Here is a 24,176-nt window from a genome sequence, read left to right on the forward strand (position 1 = left end):
AAGACCTTCCCTCCATACCAGGCAACATCCTAGTAAATCTCCTCTGCACCCTTTCCAAAGCTTCCACATCCTTCTTATAATGCGGTGACCAGAACTGTACGCAATACTGCAGGTGCGGCTGCACCAGAGTTTTGTACAGCTTCACCATAACCTCTTGGTTCCAGAATTCGATCCCTCTACTAATAAAAGCTAAAACACAGTATGCCTTCTTAACAGCCCTGTCAACCTGGGTGGCAACTTTCAAGGATCTGTGTACAAGGACACCGAGATCTCTCTGCTCATCTACACTACTAAGAATCTTACCATGAGCCCAGTACTTTGCCTTCCGGTTACTCCAAAGTGCATCACCTCACACTTGTCTGCATTAAACTCCATTTGCCACCTCTCAGCCCAGCTCTGCAGCTTATCTATGTCTCTCTGCAACCCACAGCATCCTTCGTCACTATCCACACCTCCACCGGCCTTAGTGTCGTCTGCAAATTTACTAACCCATCCTTCTACGCCCTCATCCAGGTCATTTATAAAAATGACAAACAGCAGTGGACCCAACACCGACTCTTGTGGTACACCACTAGTAACTGGTCTCCAGGATGAACATTTCCCATCAACTACCATCCTCTGTCTTCTTTCAGCAAGCCAATTTCCGATCCAAAGTGCTATAGCTCCCACAATCCCATTCCTCCACATTTTGTACAATAGCCTATTGTGGGGAACTTTATCGAATGCCTTGCTGAAATCCATATACACCACATCAAACGGTTTACTCTCATCTACCTGTTTGATCATCTTCTGAAAGAACTCTAAGGTTTGTGAGGCACGACCTTCCCTTCACAAAACCGTGCTGACTATCCCTAATCAATTTATTCTTTTCCAGATAATTATAAATCCTACCCTTTATAACGTTTTCCAACACTTTACCAACAACTAAGGTAAGGCTCACTGGTCTATCTCCTGTAATGGTTCCATTTCTCCTCCTTGTTTCCCATGTGCAGCCCATTCCCTTTGATGTCATGGTCTGGACTGCACTGTTTCAAGTTGTAATCATTCTCAGCAGTCTCCAGTGCAGAGTACTGATTGTGTAGTACTTGATGTGAGTCAGTTTTCTTTTTGAACTGAAATCTTCATGCAACTATATCCTAACATTCACTCAAAATCAGGAGGTTTTCTGTCCCGTCATCCTCTTCCTCCATCAGAACATACCATGTAATGAGCTTGTTGTCCCTGCCCCTTCAAACACCTCTTCACTCCCTTTAATATTATGAAACTAGGTCCCAGTGAGACTTGTAAAGATCAGAAAAAGTCTGTAACTGAATATTCAACCAAAATGGGACTTTTTTTAACAGATTATTAAAGCCAACATCAGATCAAATCTTTAAAAAAAATAAACTGAATTATTCCATAGCCTTTCCAAATATTGAACAATAACAGTTTTCTCTTTATTAATCAGTGTACTCTTGAAATTCTGAGTGATATATTATGTTTTCCCTTCCCAGGTTTTGCTGTTTGGCTGCCCAGATAAACTGTTGTCTCATTTGGCTATGAAGAGTGTTGCATCACTGATTCTGGTTGAGATTCTGGTGATGGTGAGTATGAACTCAGGGTACAGCTTTTATTAATAAAGGAACATTTTACCAATCTTCGCAAATATTGATTAGATGGCATTGCTTTTGGGAAAAATTATTCTGTTATCAAGTAGGTTTCTTGAACAGAGTGCTTTTTGCAATGCTCATCTTCATTGTTCCATGTGGTTTTCTTTATACAAGAAGAGGGATCCGTCACAAATGGAAGAGAGATGTTGGAAAAACTTGTCTCCTTTGTCCTCACTTTCAAGTTGTATACACCTTATTGTAAACATTATGGCAAGTGTTGCAAAGCACTGTGTTGTAACTTTCATCATAAAATCCCTCCAGTCTGGAAACAGCCCATTTCGCCCAACAAGATGTGTCTGCCTGGGTTTCCTCCGGGTGCCCCGGTTTCCTCCCAACGTCCAAAGATTTGCAGGTTACGTGGATTAGCCGTGCTAAATTGCATGTTGCGTCCAGTGATGTGTAAATTAGATGGCTTATAGAGGAATGGGTCTACGTGTGATCCTCTGAGGGTCACTGTGGACTTGTTGAGATGAATACCAGCTGTTACACATGCTTTTGACTTAATTCTCCATGCTTATCGGTAACGTTTCAAACTCACAGGCACTAACTCTGGGGCTGAGAAACATTGAATTTGAGTTTTCGCGGATACCAAGACAAGAGGGGATGTAAATTCACAAGTAATATTGTATTCCATATGTCTAGTCAAGGGAAATTAATTCACTCATGATCATGTACATTCTATAATTCTATAATTCTGAGTCCACACTGACTCTCCAAAGAGCATCCCACCATATCCCTGTAACCCTGCATTTCCCATGGCTAATCTACCTAACCTACACATCTTTGGACTGTGGGAGGAAACTGGAACTCCCAGAGGAAACCCACACAGACGCAGGGAGAAGATGCAAACTCCACACAGACAATCATCCAAGGTAGAATTGAACCCGGATCCCTGGAGCTGTGAGGCAGCAGAGCTAACCACTGAGCCACCATAGAAATGAGACAGGTTTTCTGGGTTAGTTTAAATCAAAACGAAAAATACATTTATTCACAACACTGAAATACAGATGTAACAAAACATTTTACCAAGGCAGACACATGCAAGAAAAAATGAATTTGAGAGAAATTGTACACATGAGTTACTAACAGAAATACTGGAAGCAAATTTTAAAAGACATTCTTTTTAAAAATAAAATGTAGTGTTATAGGCCTAAGTGGTTGTCTTCTGTGGTTGTTTGGAGATTAATGGAAGTTGGGGGATTCTGGGTTTCAAGATGAGCTTGAGGCTGAAGTTTGTAGCTGACAACAAACTAGCCCCTTCTCGGTCTCTCGCGGCCCCGCAGCCCAGGTTCGATCAATGGTATTAGGCAGGATTTCCTTCTTATCAGAGGATGATCCTACTTGTGCCCTGTTGGATTTCAAATTGACTTATCTCTGGCCTGTTCTTGGAGTAATTAGATTCATTATCTGAAACCCGTTCTGTGCCCATGTATTTCCATTGTCCAATGATTCAAAGTCATAAGCAATTCTACACAGTGGAGGATGAATACCAGCTGTTACACATGCTTTTGACTTAATTCTCCATGCTTATCGGTAACGTTTCAAACTCACAGGCACTAACTCTGGGGCTGAGAAACATTGAATTTGAGTTTCCGCAGATACCAAGACAAGAGGGGATGTAAATTCACAAGTAATATTGTATTCCATATGTCTAGTCAAGGGAAATTAATTCACTCATGATCATGTACATTCTATAAACCTTTTAGAGACCTGAGTTAATTTTTTTTGTTAAGTACAGAAATCGCAAAGGTCAAGTGACCTTTGGCAGTCATCTTAACAGCACACTGTGTACCTTTTCAAGGAAAAGCCCATTTCAGAAGGGTCCAAATTGAATCCAGTTTGTGTCCTGAAAGTTAGAAATATGCTATATTCTTACAAGGTAGGACAGACCCTATGGAAACCACAGACCATTAAGACATTTAAGAACATAAGAAATAGAAGTAGGGCATTCAGTCCATCAAGCCTGCCCTTCTATTCAATTAGATGATGGCTGATCTACTCCAGGCTTTAACTGTGCCAGCTCCTCGTAGCATTCAAAACCCTGATATTTCAAAAATCTGTCTATCTCCTCTTTCAATACTTTTAATGATCTTTTCACCACATATCTCTCTGGGGTAGAGTGCTTCGAACATTGCTACGTTCTGAGATGTCAGTTTTAAATATATCTTCTTTTATTCTGTAATTATGCCTTCCCAGTTTGAGATTCACCAATAATGGAAACATTAGCACATCAACTTGTCTAGGCACCTCAATCTTGTATGTTTTTATAGATCATCCCTCATCCTTCTAAACTCTAGATGTATAAAGGTCTAACCTGCTTAGCCATTCTTGACAAGTCAACTCCTTTACCCAAGGAATTAACCTAGTGAATCTATTTTGAACTGCCTCTAATACCGATATATCCTTTCTTAAATACGGGACCAAAGGTTTACATTACTCCCAATGTGGTCTCATCAACACTCTGTACAGTTATAATAAGATTTTGCAGTGTTTAAGTTATAATTCCCTCATGATAAAGGCCAAGATTCCATTTGCCTTCTTAGTTACTTGTTGTATCTTCATACTAACTTTGTAAACTTTTTCTCTCAGATCTCCTCTAAACAACTTACTGATCACCTTAGTCTTATACCCTCTGGTCTTAGACAGGTTTGCCATAAGGAAGAGTTTCTCACAATCCACACTCTGTCTGTGCCTCTCATAATTTGGTATACCTCAAACAGATCCATCCTCAGCCTCCTCTGCTCCAAGGAAAACCAACACAGCCTATCCAGTCTCTCCTCAGGACTGAGACTTTTCATCCCAAGCAATACCCTGATGAATCTCCTGTACATTCTCTCCAGGGCAATCATGTTTTTATTTAGCTGATACCAATGCCTGTTACCTAGGATTTTCAGGTTATTATGGATGGGATATTGGATGGCACAGATTTTAAGAGCAGGGAAGTCATTTTGGAGTTGTTCAGAACTTTGGTTAGGCTACAACTGTAGTAGTATGTGCAGTTCTAGTGACCATACTATAGGAAGGATTTGATTGCTCGGTGGGTGGAGAGGAGATTCACCAGGATGTTGCATAGGATAGAGCATCTTAGCTGCAAAAAGAGGCTGGATGAGTTGGATTGTTTTCTTTTGAGCAGGGAAGGTTGAGGGTGTCCTGATAGAGGTGTATAAGACTATGAGGAAATGAACAAGGTGAATAGAAAGCAGCCGGTCCCCCACCCTTAACTGGAGAGTGAATAACAAAGGGGAATAATTTTAAGATGAAAGACAGGGTGTTTAGAGGAGACTTAAAGGAAAAAAAAAATTCACAAGAGATTGATATTGGTCTGGAATGCACTACCTGGGATGGAAGTTGAGGCAGGAAACTTCACAATCTTTCAAAACGACCTGGATGACCGCTTGAAGTGTCATAACACTCAAGGCCATGGGCCTGGTGCTGAAAACTGGGACTGGTGTAGATTTATTGTATTTTGGGTGGCACAGACTCAGTTGACCAAAGGGGTTCTGTACTGTGTGATCCTACATGCTACTATTAAGCTTATGTGAAAGGAAAAGTACATGTTAAATAGACCTACATCTTCAAAGAATAAAATATCATCTGCTGGAAAGTACTGCATAACTTCTGAATTGCCATCAATAATGCTACAGTGAATCTGATTATTATAGTTTTAGAATGCTTCCAAAGATGCAGACTGTCTATGCAGAATGTGGGATCACTGTAGTGAGACAACTCTATTTTCTGTAATGAAGTTTGAATGCACAGGAACAAAACATATTAAAAGCCCAGACCTCCCCCACCCAACCGAGCCCAACCTCATTATTTCAAAGGAGCAAAATGGTCTCCTTGCTGTTTGCATGAATTCATCTGAAAAGTGAACTCCACCATGAACATTTCACTATTTTGTTTTGAATTGAGGATATTTAAATTGTTGATTGCCACTTTTCCTTTCAGTAATCCCTGGACTAACACAAAACACAATCAAGTGTTCATTAGATTGCACAAGTTTTATCACGGTTAATAACTTGCAGCTTATTCAGTACTTTACAAAGTGCCAATGCTCAAATGCCATTTTGGTGGACCACTTGAATGTCATTTTACTACAAAATACAGAAATGCCAGTGACAGGTTGCCAGTGAAATGATTAGTGAATTAGAATGTTTATGGGGTCAGTTATTAATCATTGAGCTATTGTGTACTTTCTGTAATATGTTATTTGTAATTGATTCATGCAGTGTTTCGGGGGCTTCTGCAACACCACATTGGAAAGCAAGGTTGCTGTTTCTAAATGTAATTATGCTTCAGTAATCCATTCCAAATATTAATCCATTTTGTATTTTGAACAACAAAATCTTATTTAAAATTAAAGTGCTTTCATAAAATAAACAGGAAGAAACAGATTCTTCTAGCAGAAAAGATTAGTTACCAGAGGACACAAATTCAACATAATTTGCAAATTAATAATCCTGGGGAAGAAATGAATGGATTAATTCCCCAAGGGTCAATACTTCTGCCTAAGTTGGAATATAGACCGGTTACAAATATGGACAAAGTGGAGTATGATGTGGCAATATGTGAGGTTTTTAACCCAGTAAGAAGGATAGAAAATCTGAACTATCTTTTAAATGGTGAGAAATCATTGACTATTGGTGTTCCGAGAGATTAAGTGCCCTTGTATACAAAATACACAAAGTTAACATGCAAATACAGCAAGCCATTAGGTTAGCAAACACCATAATTGCCGTTATTGCGTTTAGATCTCTTCAAATTCCTAATGTAGTGATCACAGGATAATTGACTGTGAAGCATAAACTTCTGATGAGCAATTAACTGGTGTCTGTAACCCTCCCAAATAGCCCCCACCTCAAGTTCAAGTCAGAGAATTCACAGGGTTCTGATTGAATAATCAACTAGGTAAAAAATAGAGGGATTAAAACTTGCTCTAGATCCTGGTTAATGTAAAACTGACACCCTGACCAAGCTAACCAAATCCCCCTTCCTCCCATCCAACATCCAACCACACTATATTCGCCATCTCTTCAGTAGCTGTCAAAGTAGATTTAGAATTTTGAGAAGATTTGTGGCTCAGGTTGAGTTTCTGGATGTGAGTTTGCTCGCTGAGCTGGAAGGTTGGTTTTCAGACATTTCATCACCATTCTAGGTAACATCATCAGTGAGCCTCCGATGAGCTTCGTCGGAAGCTCACTGATGATGTTACCTAGAATGGTGACAAAACGTCTGAAAACTAACCTTCTAGCTCAGCGAGCAAACTCGCATCTAGATTTAGAATGTTTAAACTGAATTTACTGACAGACTGCTATCGGCATGAAAAGAGGCAAGCTTTCTGTGGAAGTCCACTCAGATTGTCACCTGCATGGTTTGTTGGACTAATACTGTAATGGATTCTGTCTCAGAAGTACAGTAGAAAGATCCTGGAGAGATATCTGGCAACTTTTTTGTCAGATCTGCGGTAGCAGATTTAGTCCTATGATGCCGTGTGGCGAAACTGGATATAAAAAAGCAAAACCTAAGAACTGGAAAAAGGGCACAAGACAGAAAATCACTGGAGATTCTTTTCAGAGATGTCACACAGACTCAATTGACTGAATGGCTTTGCTCTATAATGTCCAGTTCAATAATTCTGTAATGATTTAATAGTGCACATCTTTCCAAATGAAAACCTTCATCTTTGTGAATAGCATGAATAGATCTGTTGTTGTTGCTCTGTGAGTTTGTGACTTAATGAGAACCGGAATTCTCTGCCAAGTTGTATTGCCATGTCCACTTGAAGTTCTTCCGAGAAATAGGCTTGCAGTCTGAGCATACTGGAATGGGATCACTGTTCTAGACATTTATTCAGGATGAAGGAGGCAGGTCTGGAAATGGAGGATTACTGTTAAAAAAAATCCTGGGATCTGGACAAAATTCGTCCAGTGCTCTGGGAGCACTGGACATTATGGTTTCAGAATTTGCCAACACTGAATATTGTCTTGGGACCTCAGCTGAGAAACAAGGAGTCTGACAGCATTGTCCTGATGTCGATCAGTCTTTCCTTTTAGTCACTGATTGATACATTTCCCAGAATTGAGAAAATGATCCCAAGAACTAATGCAATTTAGTCACAGGCTCAGTTAATATGTGGGTCATTATATGCCTAATGCCTTTGTTGTTACAAATCACCGTGTCCTCTAACTCACTTAGTTTCAGATCCTAAACAATATTTGAAAAATAATTGAAAGAAAGTCTTCGATTAAGCATCTGAAATTTACAACTAATTGCAATTGTGCATTTGTTTCTATATGTGGCAGTAGTTTCCTTTGTTCATCCTTTCTTCATTTGCACTGATGGATTTTTCTTACAAAGTCACCATGCTGCTTAGCCAGCCTCACATGTTTGAGCTAATGCTCAGGTTTTAAACTAAATGCTTTGAGTTGTTACGGGTTGTGCAATTATTCGAAGTTGCCAATTTGTTGCTTGTTGCATGTTCTATGTCAGTCTATGGTGAGTGGATTTTAAGGTGGAAACAATTAGAAGTATTTAGCAAATGTAACAGAAATTGCTGGAGTAAGTCAGCGGGTCTGACATCATCTGTGCACAGTAAACATTGAAATGTTTGTTTGTTTCAGATCTCCAAAACCTGTTCTACTTTTGTGTTATTTATCACCTGTAAAAAGGTTTCAATTAAAGCAAAGCTTTAACAGTTTCTTTAACAGTCATTCTTCCAACACTTTTTATTGGTAGCTATTAATAAGTTTTGTTGTTGCTTGTTTTTAGAATCGATCTGTGGAGAGTTGGATCAACAGTTGTCTGTACACTCTGTCAGAAAACCCTGGAAGTAGCCAAGCAGCTGAATGGGTGCAAACAATTACATTTGTCATTAAAGAAGTTTTAAAGGGAAAGTCTCTGAATAAAGCAGGTTAGTGAATGCTTGTGGCAATATTCAAGGACAAAAAAAGAAATTGGAAATAGGAATGGGAGTAGGCCATTTCGGCCCTCAAGCCTGTTCCACTGTTCAATTAGATCATGGTTTATCCATCAATAGATGCCCCTATTGATCAAGAATCTTTCTATCTCCATCTTAAATATACTCAAAGATTCTGCCCAACAGCTGGCTGTGGCAAGGGGTTCCAATGGCTCTGAGAAGAAATTCTTCGTTGTCTTACTATTAAATTAGCACATCTTTATTATGCAACTATGGCATTTGGTGTTAGACTGTGTGATGAGGGGAGAAGTCCCTCATTTTCCACCCTATCTATCCCCTTAAGAATCCTGAAACAAAAAACAAAATTGCTGGAGAAGCTCCACAGATCTGGCAGCATCTGTGGAGAGAAAATAGAGTTAATGTTTCGAGTCCAGCGAGTCTTCAGAACTTCCTATATGTTTCAATGAAATCACCTCTTATTCTTTTAAATCCCAATAAGTAGACTCCCAACCTTTTTTTCTGAAGAAGGGTCTAGGCCCAAAACGTCGGCCTTCCTGCTCCTCTGATGCTGCTTGGCCTGCTGTGTTCATCTAGCTCTACACCTTGTTATCTTATAAGTAGAGTCTCAACCTGTTTTTCCTTTCTCCCTAAGACAATAAGTGTGAGAAAATTGTGCCACCGTGCTTTAGATAGTGCCTTTGCATGAACCAACTTAAGTATGATAGTTGTACTGTGCTGGTCTGGCAAGGCGATCTAGTATTTAGTTTGTTTTCTTAATTGCTGTCCTGCAATGCATGATTAAGGCCACAGAGTGTAGAGTGCATACAAACTCCAAAGTATTTTAAGTTCTTCTAAATATTTATTCATTACATAGATCAGTGCCATACAATAAAAAAGGACATGACATTTATGTCAAATTTATTGCAAGCTCCTTTGACTGTCTCTTGTTGATGTTAAAATCCATGATAAGAAGTGTCAGCATTTGATAGCCAGAGACTTTTTTCCCAGAGCGGAAATGACTGTTATGAGGGAGCATAATTTTTAAGGTGATTGGAAGAAAGTATGGGGAAAAGGTCAAAGGTACATTCTTTACATAGAGCGTGGTGGGCATGTGGAATGCACTGCTGGCAGTGGTAGTGGTGTCAGATACATTAGAAACTTTTAAGCGTCTCTTGGATAGGCACATGGATGATAGTATAATGTAGGGTACGCAGGGTAGTTTGGCCTTAGTAGGATAATAGGTCAGCACAGCTTCATGGGCCAAAAGGCCTGTACTGTGCTGTACTGTTCTGTGTTCTATATTTAACGTTCAGTGCTTGTCATGCCAGTATATGGTAAAGGAATTAGCACTTATTAAAGGTTCAGTGTTTTATAATTATGAAATTGTGGGTTAATAGTGTACAAATCAGTTTGTCTCCGCATATTGGATTTGAACATAAATCAAGCAGTGTTACCTTTGGCTGTCACAAAAATTTCCCTATATCTCCCAAACTGTAAAGAAGAAATTTAAGCATCTATTACTGTCAGCATAACCTACACTTCAAGTAATTTGACATTCTCTATCAATTGATGTTTCCTCAATCTCAACCTGAAGAAGTTCCCTTCAAAATGGTCACTTTTTCATCTAATACCTACCCACCCGCGGTGACCTAGAATTCACATGCTGAATGTTGGGTTTCCCATCCCATTAAAAATTGAAATTAAATTCATAACTGTCAGATGAACATGAAGATGATCTATGCACAACCATCCTGACCTCTTCTCCAACTTCCCCCACTCCCTTGACCATCTCATCTCTTCCACTTTTTCCCCTCCATATTTTCCTTCCTGTTTTCTCTCCAGTCTGCCTCCAGCTCTTCCTGTTTCTTCAGCATGGTCTATTTAACTTAGTTGACTTTTACTCTTATCCTCTCCTATTTAACTTACTTGGCTTTTCTTTTCTCTCACTCCCAGGGAACACTCGCAAATATCATTGAAGTCCTTCATTACAAGATTCTTTGAATTCTGTTGCCTATGTAACACTTTATGAATTTGTTAAACCGATCTTTGTTTTTTGCTTGGTAGAGTAAGGTAACACTGCTTGATTTATGTTCAAATCCAATATGCGGAGACAAACTGATTTGTACACTATTACCCCACGATATCAGCACAGACCACTAGAATTTGGGGACATGAACATAGAACATAGAACATAGAACAGTACAGCACAGAACAGGCCCTTCAGCCCACAATGTTGTGCCGACCATTGATCCTCATGTATGCACCCTCAAATTTCTGTGACCATATACATGTCCAGCAGTCTCTTAAATGACCCCAATGACCTTGCTTCCACAACTGCTGCTGGCAACGCATTCCATGCTCTCACAACTCTCTGCGTAAAGAACCTGCCTCTGACATCCCCTCTATACTTTCCACCAACCAGCTTAAAACTATGACCCCTCGTGCTAGCCATTTCTGCCCTGGGAAATAGTCTCTGGCTATCAACTCTATCTATGCCTCTCATTATCTTGTATACCTCAATTAGGTCCCCTCTCCTCCTCCTTTTCTCCAATGAAAAGAGACCGAGCTCAGTCAACCTCTCTTCATAAGATAAGCCCTCCAGTCCAGGCAGCATCCTGGTAAACCTCCTCTGAACCCTCTCCAAAGCATCCACATCTTTCCTATAATAGGGCGCCCAGAACTGGACGCAGTATTCCAAGTGCGGTCTAACCAAAGTTTTATAGAGCTGCAACAAGATCTCACGACTCTTAAACTCAATCCCCCTGTTAATGAAAGCCAAAACACCATATGCTTTCTTAACAACCCTGTCCACTTGGGTGGCCATTTTAAGGGATCTATGTATCTGCACACCAAGATCCCTCTGTTCCTCCACGCTGCCAAGAATCCTATCCTTAATCCTGTACTCAGCTTTCAAATTCGACCTTCCAAAATGCATCACTTCGCATTTATCCAGGTTGAACTCCATCTGCCACCTCTCAGCCCATCTCTGCATCCTGTCAATGTCCCGCTGCAGCCTACAACAGCCCTCTACACTGTCAACGACACCTCCGACCTTTGTGTCGTCTGCAAACTTGCTGACCCATCCTTCAATTCCCTCGTCCAAGTCATTAATAAAAATTACAAACAGTAGAGGCCCAAGGACAGAGCCCTGTGGAACTCCACTCACCACTGACTTCCAGGCAGAATATTTTCCTTCTACTACCACTTGCTGTCTTCTGTTGGCCAGCCATGGACATCTCCCCATGGAATCATTGCTTCTCTAAGCACTATCTGCTCCTGTAGAAATGGTACCACACAGAAGGAACCACTTGGCCAATTTTGTTTATGCTGACCCAAAGACACTCAGATGGTCTTCCTAAACACATCTTCCGACACATGGCCCATAGCCCTGCAACTTACAGCACTTAAGGTGCAGATCCAGTTACATTTTAAAAGGGTTTAAAGTCACTGCCTCCACCTCAGGCAGCACACCTAGCAGCGATATTCCATATCTCTGCCAGTGAAGGATAGCATTCTATATACGTTCTTTACAACTGTACCTACCTGTACTGCTATCTTTAGGGACTTGTGCATTTGCACACCAAGATCTCTCACTTCATCTACCCCTCTCAGTACGTTCCTGTTTATTGTATATTCCATTTTACTGTTTGACCTCCCTAAATGTATTACTTCACACTAATCAGAGTTGGACTTCATTTGTCATTTTACTGCCCACTCCACCGACCCTTGTATCTCATTTTTGGAGCTTACAGCTATCCTGTACACTATCTACTACATGGTCAGTTTGCGTGTTGTCTTCATGTTTCTCAACAGTGCCCCAGCGTTCAAATCCAGTGTACTTAAACAAACAGCAGGGTCACAACACAGCTTGAAACATCTTTCCATTCGTAAGACCATTACTCTTGATTTCCTGCTACTAGGCCAACTTTGGATCAAATTCAACACATTACCCTGTATTACGTGAGCTTTTACTTTTTTGACCTCTCCATGTGGGACTTTGTCAAATGCCATAGGAAAATCCACAACATCGACCGCACTATCCTCATCAATCCCCCTTGTCACTTTCTCAAAGAATTCAATGAATATCTCTTAACAATGCCATGCTGACTATCCCTGGCTAGTCCATGTCTTTCTAAGTTTATTCAATCTCACAGGATTAATTGGAACAATTTGCCCACCACCATATAAGACTGACTGGCCTGTAATTGGCATTTCCTTTGTACTCTTTTTAAGCAACAGAACCACATTTACATTCCTTCAGTCTTCTAGCAACTCTGTGTGTTTAGTGAAAATTAGAAAATAATCCTCAGAGTATCTGCTATTTCGTCCCTGGGCTCCTTCAACATCCTAGGTAACAATCTATGCGACCCTGGCAACATTTCCAGTTTCGAGGATTCCCACTCGAATCCTTCCTCTTTCATTATGATTATTTTGACCAAAATTTCACACTGCTCCTGTTAGGTTACTATCATTCACTTTCCTTTGTGAATACAGACACTGCAAATTCATTTAAAATTCTTCCCATATTCTCTGCATCTTCACGCAAGTTCCCTTCTTCTTTCTGATAGATCCCATTTTTTTTTCTTAACTATTCTTTTGCTCTTTAGATACTGGTAAAGTATCTTTTGGGCTTTTCTTTGTCTTGTTAATATTTTTCATGCCCCCCTCCTTGATTTCCTTTTTTTTAACCTTGATCCCTGTACATGCTATATTCCTCTAGGCAATCTGCTATTTTGAGTTTTTTGTGACAATCATAATCTTGCTTTTTCTGTTTAATCTTCCCCTGTATTTTAACAAGACAACCATGGGGATCTAGATTTGGCAGTACCAATCTTATTTTTCATACAGTCTCCACAGTGTGGAAGCAGGCCATTCAGCCCATTGAATCTACACCAACCCTGCAAACAGCATCCCACCTAAAGCTACCCCATCCTTGTAACACCTCATTTCCCATGGCTAAACCACCTAACCTGCACACTGTGGACACTGTGGGCAATTTAGCGAGGCCAATCCACCTAAACTGTTCAACTTTGGATTTTGGAGTGAACATGTCTGCTTTGTGCCCTAAGAATCTTACTTTTCAGTGTGTCCCACTGGTTTACCACTAATCTATGCTTTAACAGTCCTGTCCAGTCCCTCACAAACAAATCACTTGCTAGTTTTGGAAAATTTACCTTTCCCACAGTTAAAAATGTTTGTTCTTGATTTAATCTCAACTGATATTTCATTCCTCTCCTGAGTTCTAACTTGGTCAGCCCCGACTTGACCTAGTGTGATCTGGATGTGCTGGTGTTGTACTGGGATGGATAAGGTCAGAAGTCGCAGGACACCACGTTATAGTCCAACAGGTTTATTTGAAATTACAAGCTTTCGGAGCGCTGCCTCTTTGCCATGTGAAGAGCATAAAGGCATAGAATTTGTAGGCAGAGAGATAAAAAGATCGTACACATGATGTGAGTGGAATGTCGATAAGCTGAATTATAAGTCTGTGCAGGTGATCAATAGAGTCAGACAGTGTGAGTAAAGTTCAGACAGCTGAATAGTAAGTGAAGGAGATGATCCACAACCAAATTAATTAAGGCAGAGAGATAATTACAAAATATCAAAAATAATGTGGTGTTGGAGACAAACCAAACAGCTGGAATAGGGTTAGGATTATAGTAAATAGTTTAGCAGCCTTTCAAAGGGAGCTTTTATCATAACTTTCTGGAAGCCCGGTTTATTATACTATTCACTTTCAACAGTAATAATGTAACCTTATGGGTAAGAAAGGCAGAACGGTTTGATTCGTGCTGTATTCAGCTCTGTTCCCCATGATATGTATTAGATTATCAACATGGGACAGCGCCTGTAACTAGCTAGGTTTCTATTGTCATTGATTTTAGTTTAAATGGAGACTGCATTGGTTTAATGATGTGATGTCAGTCAGCACTTTAGAATTTGATTAGATCTTTTCTTAGCAGAGTAGAAACAGCTCCAATGTGATGGAAATTGCAGTAGAACCTCCATTTTATGTCACAGAATTTTTATCACTCTGCCAGTGGAATTAAAGTGCCAGACACTGAGTAGATCCAAGAAATGTTCTGCCCTTTTATTTATAGTGTCTCTGACAAGTGGGAGAATTTTTGAATTTAAAAAGTTAACTTAACGTTTTCCGAATTATCAAGATAATGGGAACTGCAGATGTTGGAGAATCCGAGATAACAAAGTGTGGAGCTGGATGAACACAGCAGGCTGAGCAGCATGTAGGGACTGATTAGGAATAGTCAGCATGGCTTTTTGCATGTGAAATCATGTCTCACAAAGTAGACTGAGTTTTTTAAAGCGCTGATCAAGAAGGTAGATGAAGACAGAGCGGTAAACATTGTTTACATGGAATTTAGCAAGGCCTTTGACAGGTTTCCATATGGTCGATTGGCTAGTGAGGTTAGATCACATGGAATCCAGCGAGACCTAGCCATTCAGATATAAAATTGACTTGACAGTAGGAGACATGGTAGTGGGAGAGGGTTGTTGTTAATACTGGAGGCCAGTGATCAGTGGTGTGCCACAAGGATCCGTGCTGGGTCCACTGTCGTTCATCACATATGTAAACGATTTGGATGAGAACATAGGCGGTGGGGTTAGTAACTTTGTGGATTACACCAAAATTGGTGGTATAGTGGACAGTGAGGAAGCTTATCTGAGAGTACATTGCGATCTTGATCAACTGGGCCAGTGGGCCGAGGAATGGCAGATGACGTTTAATTTAGATAAATGCGTGGTGTTCCATTTTGGTAAGCCAACCAGGGGCGGACTTAAACAGTTAATGGTAGTGCCTGGGTTGTGTTGTGGAACAAAGAGACCAAGGGATGCAGAATATAGTTCCTTGAAAGTGGCATCATAGATAGACAGGGCGATGAAGAAGGAGCCTGGCATGCATGGTGTTATCGGTCAGAGCACTGAGTACAGGAGTTGGGATGGCATGTTATGGCTATATAGGACATTGCAAAGGCTACATTTGGAGTACTACAATTCTGATTGCCTTGCTATGGGAAGGATGTTATTAAACTGAAAAGGGTACAAATAATATTTACCAGGATGTTACCAAGACTGGAGGGTTTGAAGCTGGATAGGCTGGGACCTTTTTTCTCCCCCGGTGATTTGGAAGAGGCTGAAGAGTGACCTTATAAAGCTTTATAATGTCATAGATAAAATGAATAGTCAAGATCTTTTCACCAGGGTAGGGGAATAGAGTCCAAAAGTAGAGAGGGGAAAGATTTAAAAGGAACCTGAGGGGCAACCTTTTCATACAGAGAGTAGTTTGTATGCAGAATGAACTGCCAGAGGAAATGGTAGTAAATTTACACGGTAGGTGAGCACAATTACAATGTTTAAAAGGACAGTTAGACCATTACATGGATAGGAAAGGTTTAGAGGGACATGGGTGAAATGTAGGCAAATGAGACTCAGTCAGTTGAGGAAATCTGGTTGGCATGGACGAGTTGTGTTGAAGCGTCTGTTTCGGTGCTCTGTTTCACTATATGAGGAAAGTGAAGGTGATATAGTCAAGTTTGCAGATCAGACAAAAATCAGTGAGAAGAGCTGAGGATTACACAGTCTGGAGAGGGAATTGGGCAGGCTAAGCAAGCGGGCAACATTGAGAGTCATACGGCACGGAAACAGACCCTTCGGCCCAACAAGTCCAGGCTAAACTAGTCCCACCCACCTGTGCTTGGCCCATTTCCCTCCAAACATTTCTTATTCGTATACTTATCTAATTTACTTTTGAATGTTGTAACTATTCTCACATTCACCACTTCCCATGGAAGTTCATTCCACGCATAAACCACAGTGTTAAGAAAAAACTGCCCCCCGTGTCTTTTTAAAATCTTTCTCTGGTCACCGTAAAAATGTGCACACTAGTCTTGAAATCCCCACCCTAGGAAAAAGATACCTGCCATTCACCTGAGATAGCAAGAAATGCAGATGCTAGAGTCAGAGATAAGGGAACGGTGATTGAAAATACCCTCAAATGCATCGCTTGCATTTCTCATACCTCTGATCTCACATCATCTCTCCCCAACAAAAACAAAAATAAAGACAGAATCCCCCTTGTCCTCACACATCTACCCCACCAACCTCCGCATCCAGCATATCATTCTCCACCATCTACAATCCGACCCCACAACCAAAGATGTATGTCCCTCCTCACCGCTATCTGTCTTTCATTGGGACCGCTCTCTCTGTGACTGCCTCACCACCCCCATCACCTTTCCCTGTAACCGCAGCAAGTGCTACACCTGCCCCTACACCTCCCCCCTCACCTCCATTCAAGGCAAAAAACAACCTTTGACATCAGACATGGGCTCACAGCACATGTCAACTTAGTCTACTTCAACCACTCCACTGGATGTGGCCTCCTCTAAATCAGTGAGACCAAGTTGAAATTTGGAGACTGTTTTGTGGAGCACCTATGCTCTGTACATGACAAACAATAACACGTTCCAGTCATGAAACATTTTAACTCCCCCCCTCCCACTCCCTGGATGACATGTCCATCCTGGGCCTCCTCCAGTGTAACAATGACACCATCTGCAAACTGGAGGAGCAGCACCTCAGGAGCCCACAGCCCCTGGCCTAAAAGTGGATTTTACCAGTTTCAAAATTTCCTCATCCCCGCCTCCTTGACCCGACACAGCCTGTACACCTTGTCTCCCACCTGTCCATTCCTCCCACCTCACTGACCAATGCCAACCACTACCTACATGCACTCACCTATCACCATTCCGCCTACCTTGCCCAGCCCCATCCCTCCTCTCCGTCCTTATTTCTGAACTCCCTTCAGCCTCCCCATTTCTGAAGAAGTGTCCTGACCAGAAACATCAGGTTTGCTGTTCTTCTAATGCTGCCTGGCCTGCTGTGTCCTCCAGTTCCACTCTTTGTTATCCCTGCCATTCACCTTATCTGTACCCCTTGTTATTTAATAAACCTCTACAAGATCACCTGTCGATATCCTGTGATGAAAAAAGTCTCAGCCTGTCCAGCTCCTTATAACTCAAACTCTCCATTCGCAGGAGCAACCCTGGTAAATCTTTTCTGAACCTTCTCCAGCTTAACAATATCCTTCCAATAACAGTGAGACCAGAACTGGAAACAGTACTCTAGACGAGGCGACATCAACATCCGTTTAACCTCAACATAACATCCTAACTCCTATACTGAATACTCTGACCAATGAAGGCAACCATGCTAAATACCTTCGTAACCACCCTGCCTATATCATAGATCATAGAATCCCAACAGTGTGCAAATAGGCCCTTCAGCCCAACAAGTTCACACCCACCCTTAGAACAACCCACCCAGACAACCTACCAAATTTACACATCCTGAACACTATGAACAATTTAGCAAGGCCAATCCAACTAGCCTGCACATCTTTGGACTGTGGGAGGAAACCAGAGTACCTGGAGGAAACCCACGCAGACAGAGGGAAAATGTGCAAACTCCACACAGACAGTTGCCCAAGGGTGGAATCGAACCCGGGTCCCTCGTGCTGAGAGGCAGCGGTGCTAACCATGAGCCACCATGCCACTCCACGTGATACAAACTTCAGAGAATTATGTTCCTGAACCACTTGGTGTCTCTATACTACAGCACTGCTCATGGCCCTACTTTTAATTGTAGAAGTCTTGTCTTTGTTTTACCAAAACTCAATGTCTTGTATTTATCCAAATTAAACTCTGTTTGTCACTTTTCAGCCCATTGACCCAATTGACGAATATGTCTATATAATCCTAGCCACTTTCACTGTCTACACCACTTGGCAGAACAAATATAATATGGAGAAATATGAGGTGGCCAATTTGGCATCAAAAATAGGAACTGAATGGCAATAAACTGCAGAAAACTGTAATTAGAGTTTGGGAATCCATGCAAATATATCATAAAATGTGAACATAGGAGTTTAGCAGGTAATAGGAAAAAGACATGCAATGTTGGCCTTTATTTCAAAGGCAATAAAGTATAAAAATAGGGACGTCTTGATAAAATTATGCATGGTACTAGCTAGTCCACACCTGGAATATTGTGAATAGTTTTAATTCCTTTATCTAAGTAAAGATACATTGGCATTGGAGTTAGTCCAGAGAATGTTCGCTGGGTTGATCCTGAGTATAGAGACCTGTTTTAGGAGGAGAGATTGAGTAGATCGTGCCTGTAATCATTGGAGTTTAAAAAAAGAGAGGCAACCTTATTGAAATGTACGAGATTCTTAGGGAACTTTACGTGGTTGATGCAGAGAGCTTGTTTCCCCCTCTGGGAAAATTTAGGACAAAATGCACAACCTCACACTAAGGGATTGCCTGTTTTAAGAGAGATGAAGAGGAATTTCTTCTGAGGGTACTGAGTCTATGGAATTCCTTACCGTGTGGGCTGTGGAGGCTGGGACCTTAACTGTATTCAGAACTGAGATAGACAGATTTTTAATGATGAAGCAAACTGATGTTTATATTGCAGTCCCCAGTTTGCAAACAGGTTGCATTTGGGCGTCTGTTCCAAAGCCAATTCATAAGACAAGTTTGAACACGATGCAGAACGATACAAAACAGCTGTTTGCAAGTACCAGAAAACAGTCATATTATTGACTCTTTAAAACTAACAATGTGTTCTTGTATGGGACTGCATTTGTTAAGTATACAATATTGCAAGCATTTGTAAGTCAGCGACCCCTTGTATGGGGTAAAGGAAGGAAAGTGGAGTTGAGCTCAAGCTTTGAAGATTAATGCACTGTTCAAGGATAATGAGGCATAAATGGAACCACAAAAAAACAGCAAATAATTCTGTTGAATGGCTCCTTCACCAATTTCTCCTCATACTCTTTTGAGCAAAGAATCGTCAAAGTAATTAGTTGATCGTTTTTTCGTGTCTAACCCATTATTCAGTGAGTGCCTCCTGCCTGTAGACACATCCTTAATTTATACCATTAATGTACGCTGTAGTATCATATTCCAGAGCACTTTTTAAATCCTGCACGAGTGAACTAATTTAGTGTATGTGTACTTGGACACTGCTGAGCGTGTGGGAATCACAGGGACCAGATCTGTGCTATGGGATAGCATAGGAACCATGCGTTTGTCATACATTGCCAGGAAAGGTCACTAGACACAAATGAGCCCAGTTGTAGATGAACTGAGTGCACTTCAGATCAAATCTTGGGATTTCCTGATCCCCTTGGTACATTTGCCTCCAGAAAGTCTTTAAATGCTTATGTGGGAAAATTGCCTAATTGTCTAAAGGTCTATTTTTGAACAGAGTACTTTTCTGCCTGTATGTGAATAATTTGTAAAACATGTTCAGATTTAACCATCACAGTACCAGGCATAATTTATTGATGTAGGTGCAGCTGAGTTCTGGGGATGTTAGTGAACATGAAATTGGTTAGTGCTGCCTGCTGTTTCGATTCATTTTACACACCATGGATAGAATTGATCATGGATACATTGTACTCATAATTAAACCTGTACTGCGGCCTTTGGCCTGAATGAAAGTTATGATCCTGGAAGAAGAAATTGGGTAATTAAACTGAATTTTGAAGTAATAATACTAATGTGGAGCTAATTCGTTAAGTAAATAGGGAAAGCGCATCATGAAAAGGAAACAGTAAGTTTTATTTAAAATAGAGACTTCTTTTGAAGTTTAGAGTTAATTTGGAACTGTAAACACCCTTCTCATTATCCAAATAAGTTCAAGACTGTCTCATAATTATAACACCTGTATTATAATGCAACAATGAGAACAGAAACCTGGCATCCCAGAGGGATGGCTATATGCTAGAAGTTTGTAGCAGACCAAGAGATGTATTCAATGCATCAGTGTAAGGCTTGCATTTGTTAATGTACATGCCATTCTAATTGGTAAAAACAAAAGTTAGCAAGAAATGTTGATGCCTATCCTTCAGCTATAGTCATTATTGTTGCCACTGTAGTCCAAAAATAATAAACCATGAAAGATTGTGAGCTCACTGAGTTTTCTCCTGCAGCAGTTCTTGTTCTTGCAGGGGAGATTTTGTTTGATTGAATACTTATTTATTTATCTGGTGTTGCAATTAAATAATTTGTATGTTTAATTTTACTTGGATGTGCAATTGACAGCATTTGTTATGGTTTCATCCATAAACACAGACCATCCCTCCGATCTTTTAATCTAACATTGGAAATTTGTCTTTTCTTTGCAGTGACCATAGAGAAGTTCTTGACTCCAATGAACTCTGTGTTTGGTGATTTGTACTCCCTGATGTTTACTTCATATTCTGGTGATTGCCAAACAAGTGGAGCCACAGCAGCACCTGATACCGAGAACATTGCCACAACCAATCAACTTGTATTTGTAGATTTACTTAAAATTTTGGTTACTATTAGAATCCAGCTGAAATTAAATTTCTCTTGCCTGAGGATATTATACCTGCGTACCTCACAATTACTACAGCATGTCATTTGCTCTGCTCATTACGTAGTTAAAAAGAAGGTGCTTTTGCTGCTAAAACAATGTGTTCTTTGCCATGCTGGCGAAGATAGTGTAAATGATTCCTCTTATGCAACAACTGAGCGAGATAGCCATATGCAGCATGACTTACTGGCTGTATCGAATGCAGTGTTACAAGCTTTGGTGTCAGCTCAGTTCAGAAAACTTCCTGTTAGTCCCAAGCCATGTTTCTTTGGAGGCAATGAGATGATTGGTGTTGCAGATTCTAACTTTGGACCAGACCTAGTGATGATAAGGGCTGTATGTCTCATTCTAATTAAAGCCATGGAGACTAAGGTGCAAAACAGGATCTTTGGTATCACAGAACAAGGTAATCATTCATTAAAAATTTAATTAGTTAACTCGACTTATGTGATAAAGCCTGTAGTTGTTGGTTGGTTCGCCGAGCTTATGGGTTTTGTGCATGTTGCATGAAAACCAGTCAGCTCAGCAAACTAACCAACAACTCCAACCCATAACCTGAGCTACAGATCTTTGTTAAAACATTAAAGTCTGTTTAGAATTATTCAGTATGTGTTGGAGTCTGACACATCTGCAGAATAAGTGGAAGAGGAAAATTATCATTTCTAAACCATATGGAAGGCTTCAAGATGACCTGAAACAATTTTACAAATTATATCTGAGTAATCTACTTGCACTTGGTACTGCCAATCAATGAATTTTCAGCTGCTAGTAATCAAGAGCATGTCAGCACCAGAGTCAATATTCAGAATCTTAAAACTGCTCTTGTACTCTGATCGTCTACTAGCCATTTGTTATCATGTTTTCAAGTCCTTTCCTACCTTTGGAACGTGTTCTCAGTTCTACACCCCTCAAGATCTCTGCACTCCTCAGTTTCAGGTATCTTGCACAACTGTAATTTTAAAGTATTGGTGGCCATATTTTTAGCCCTCTGGGCCCTAAGCTCCCCATCCCCACCGAACCCTCTTCCCCAGGCTGGAAAGTGAGTTGAAGTAAATGATCAGCCATGATCATACCCAAACATATGGAGGCTTGAGGGACAGAATGGCCTACTTTTTCTTACATCTACCAATTCACCTTTCCTTCTTTAAAGCACTCCTTTAAAATCTATTTCTTTGACTAAGTTGTTCAAATATCATCTTGAGTGGCTTCATATTGAATATTATTTGACACTGCTACAAAGCTGCATTGTTTAAATGTTTTATACTAAATGTCTTATATAAATGCAAATTGTTTCTGCTTCAATTTTCAAAACTGTTTTAAAATCCTCTTTTGAATAAGTCTTTTATCATTTAATCTTGGCCTCCCTCAGCCTCTGTACTTTTCTGCCAGTGAAACTCAGTATTTTTCAATGTAAGAGATGTGCAGGTCAGATGGATTGGCCATGCTAAATTGCCCATAGTGTCCAGGGATGTGCAGGCTAAGTAGGCTAGCCCTGGAAATGCAGGGTTACAGGGATTTGGTACTGAACTTCATAGAATCCCTACATTGTGGAAGCAGGCCATTCAGCCCAACAAGTCCACACTGACTCTCCGAAGAGAATTCCACCCAGCCCCTTTCCTATAACCCTGGTGTTTCCCATGGCTAATCCACCTAACCTACACATCCTTGGACACCATGGACAGTTTAGCACTGCCAATCCACCAAACCTGCATCTCTTTGGACTGTGGAAGGAAACCGGAGCACGTGAAGGAAAACCATGCAGACCCAGGAAGAATGTACAAACTCCACACAGACAGTTACCTTGAAGCTGAAATTGAACCTGGGTCCCTGGCACTGTGAGGCAGCAGTGCTAGTCACTGTGCCGCCCACGTAGGGGGTGGTTCTGGACTGGACGCTCTTCAGAAGTTCAGTATGAACCTGATGGGCCGAATAACCTGCTTCCACACTGTAGGGATTCTGTAATCTATGATTCTCTAGTTTCAAACAATGTTCAAAATGTTTGAGCTGTACTCAGTTTAGATTATTGGCATGTCCCATCTACACATGGAAATGTGCTGAGCTGACGGAAACTCCAGCAGATCCTGAGGGATTACCCCGTATCATCAGATTGGATGGGCCAAATGGCCACTTTCCTGATGTTAACTTGGTATTTTTAATGTGAACAGTGCTCATATTTATCTGAATACCAAGTTCACTGATTAATTTTGGAACTAAGAATAAGATGAAGTAATAGAAAGATGCTGATTATTAATGAATAAAGTCATAGAATCGCTAAAGTATGGAAAGTGGCCATTTGGCCCATCCAATCTGCACTGACTGTCCAAACCCAGTCCCCACCTAACCCCATAACCCCGCACTTACCATGGCTAATCCACCTGTCTGCACATCTTTGGACTGTGGCCGGAACTTGGAGCACTGGACAGAAACCCGTGCAGACAGGAGGAGAACTTGCACACTCCAAGCAGACAGTCATCTGAGGCTGTAATCAAACCAAATTCCCTGACACTGAGGCAGCAGTGCTAAGCACTGAGCTGCCGTGCTGCCCAATAGAGACCAAGTGATTAAGTGCTGTGCTGAAGTTGGTAGTTAAACTTCCAATGTCACATAGGAGTGCATCTTCAAATTCGATTTGCTTTGATTCTTTCACCTTATGATTGTGTAACTTCTTACCCCATAATTCTGTAATTCACACTAGTCACCTGGACATTCTACATTTCATGTTTAAAAGCATAAGATCAAATCTTGAGAATGTATTGACTGTACATGCTGTTTCTAGGCTGTCTAAGAGCTGAGCTCCAACCTTGTGTATCGCAATTGATGACTTTTCTGAGGATGCATTTCCAATGCCCTGTACGTTCCCAACAGCTCTCGCATCCATGTGTTTTGGTTTCACTGGTTTTTGGTGAGCAGGATGATGATATGGTGGAAGCTGCCAGAGCACTACTAGTCATCTATACAAGTTGCTACAGGTTAGTAACTCATGTATTTTGATTTAATTGTTTAAGTGGAATACAAATAGAGTCCGCAATTTAATATTCTCCTCAATTCCTCTAGAACTGATTCTTGTTAGAGATATGTGTTTGTTCAAGAACATGAGGAATAGAAGTCATTTAGTCCTCTTTGAGCTGGTCTGCCATTTACCAGAATCATGGTTAATCTAACATCACTCCCCCTTCCCATCCTAT

General features: G+C 40.8%; 1 protein-coding gene across 3 annotated transcripts in view; it reads left to right on the plus strand.

Moving 5' to 3' along the window:
• lins1 (lines homolog 1) overlaps window positions 1-24,176 on the plus strand; it is a 40,588-nt gene that overhangs the window by 10,444 nt on the left and 5,968 nt on the right. For all 3 annotated transcript variants that reach the window (XM_048562883.2, XM_048562884.2, XM_048562885.2), the window contains 4 exons: window positions 1,494-1,583; window positions 8,418-8,559; window positions 20,780-21,397; window positions 23,768-23,960. In XM_048562883.2, coding sequence (XP_048418840.2) covers window positions 1,494-1,583; window positions 8,418-8,559; window positions 20,780-21,397; window positions 23,768-23,960 — 1,043 coding nt within the window. The remainder of the gene's footprint in view (window positions 1-1,493; window positions 1,584-8,417; window positions 8,560-20,779; window positions 21,398-23,767; window positions 23,961-24,176) is intronic.

The sequence above is a fragment of the Stegostoma tigrinum genome, chromosome 33, assembly GCF_030684315.1.
Source record: "Stegostoma tigrinum isolate sSteTig4 chromosome 33, sSteTig4.hap1, whole genome shotgun sequence".
In the NCBI taxonomy this organism is placed as follows: domain Eukaryota; kingdom Metazoa; phylum Chordata; class Chondrichthyes; order Orectolobiformes; family Stegostomatidae; genus Stegostoma; species Stegostoma tigrinum.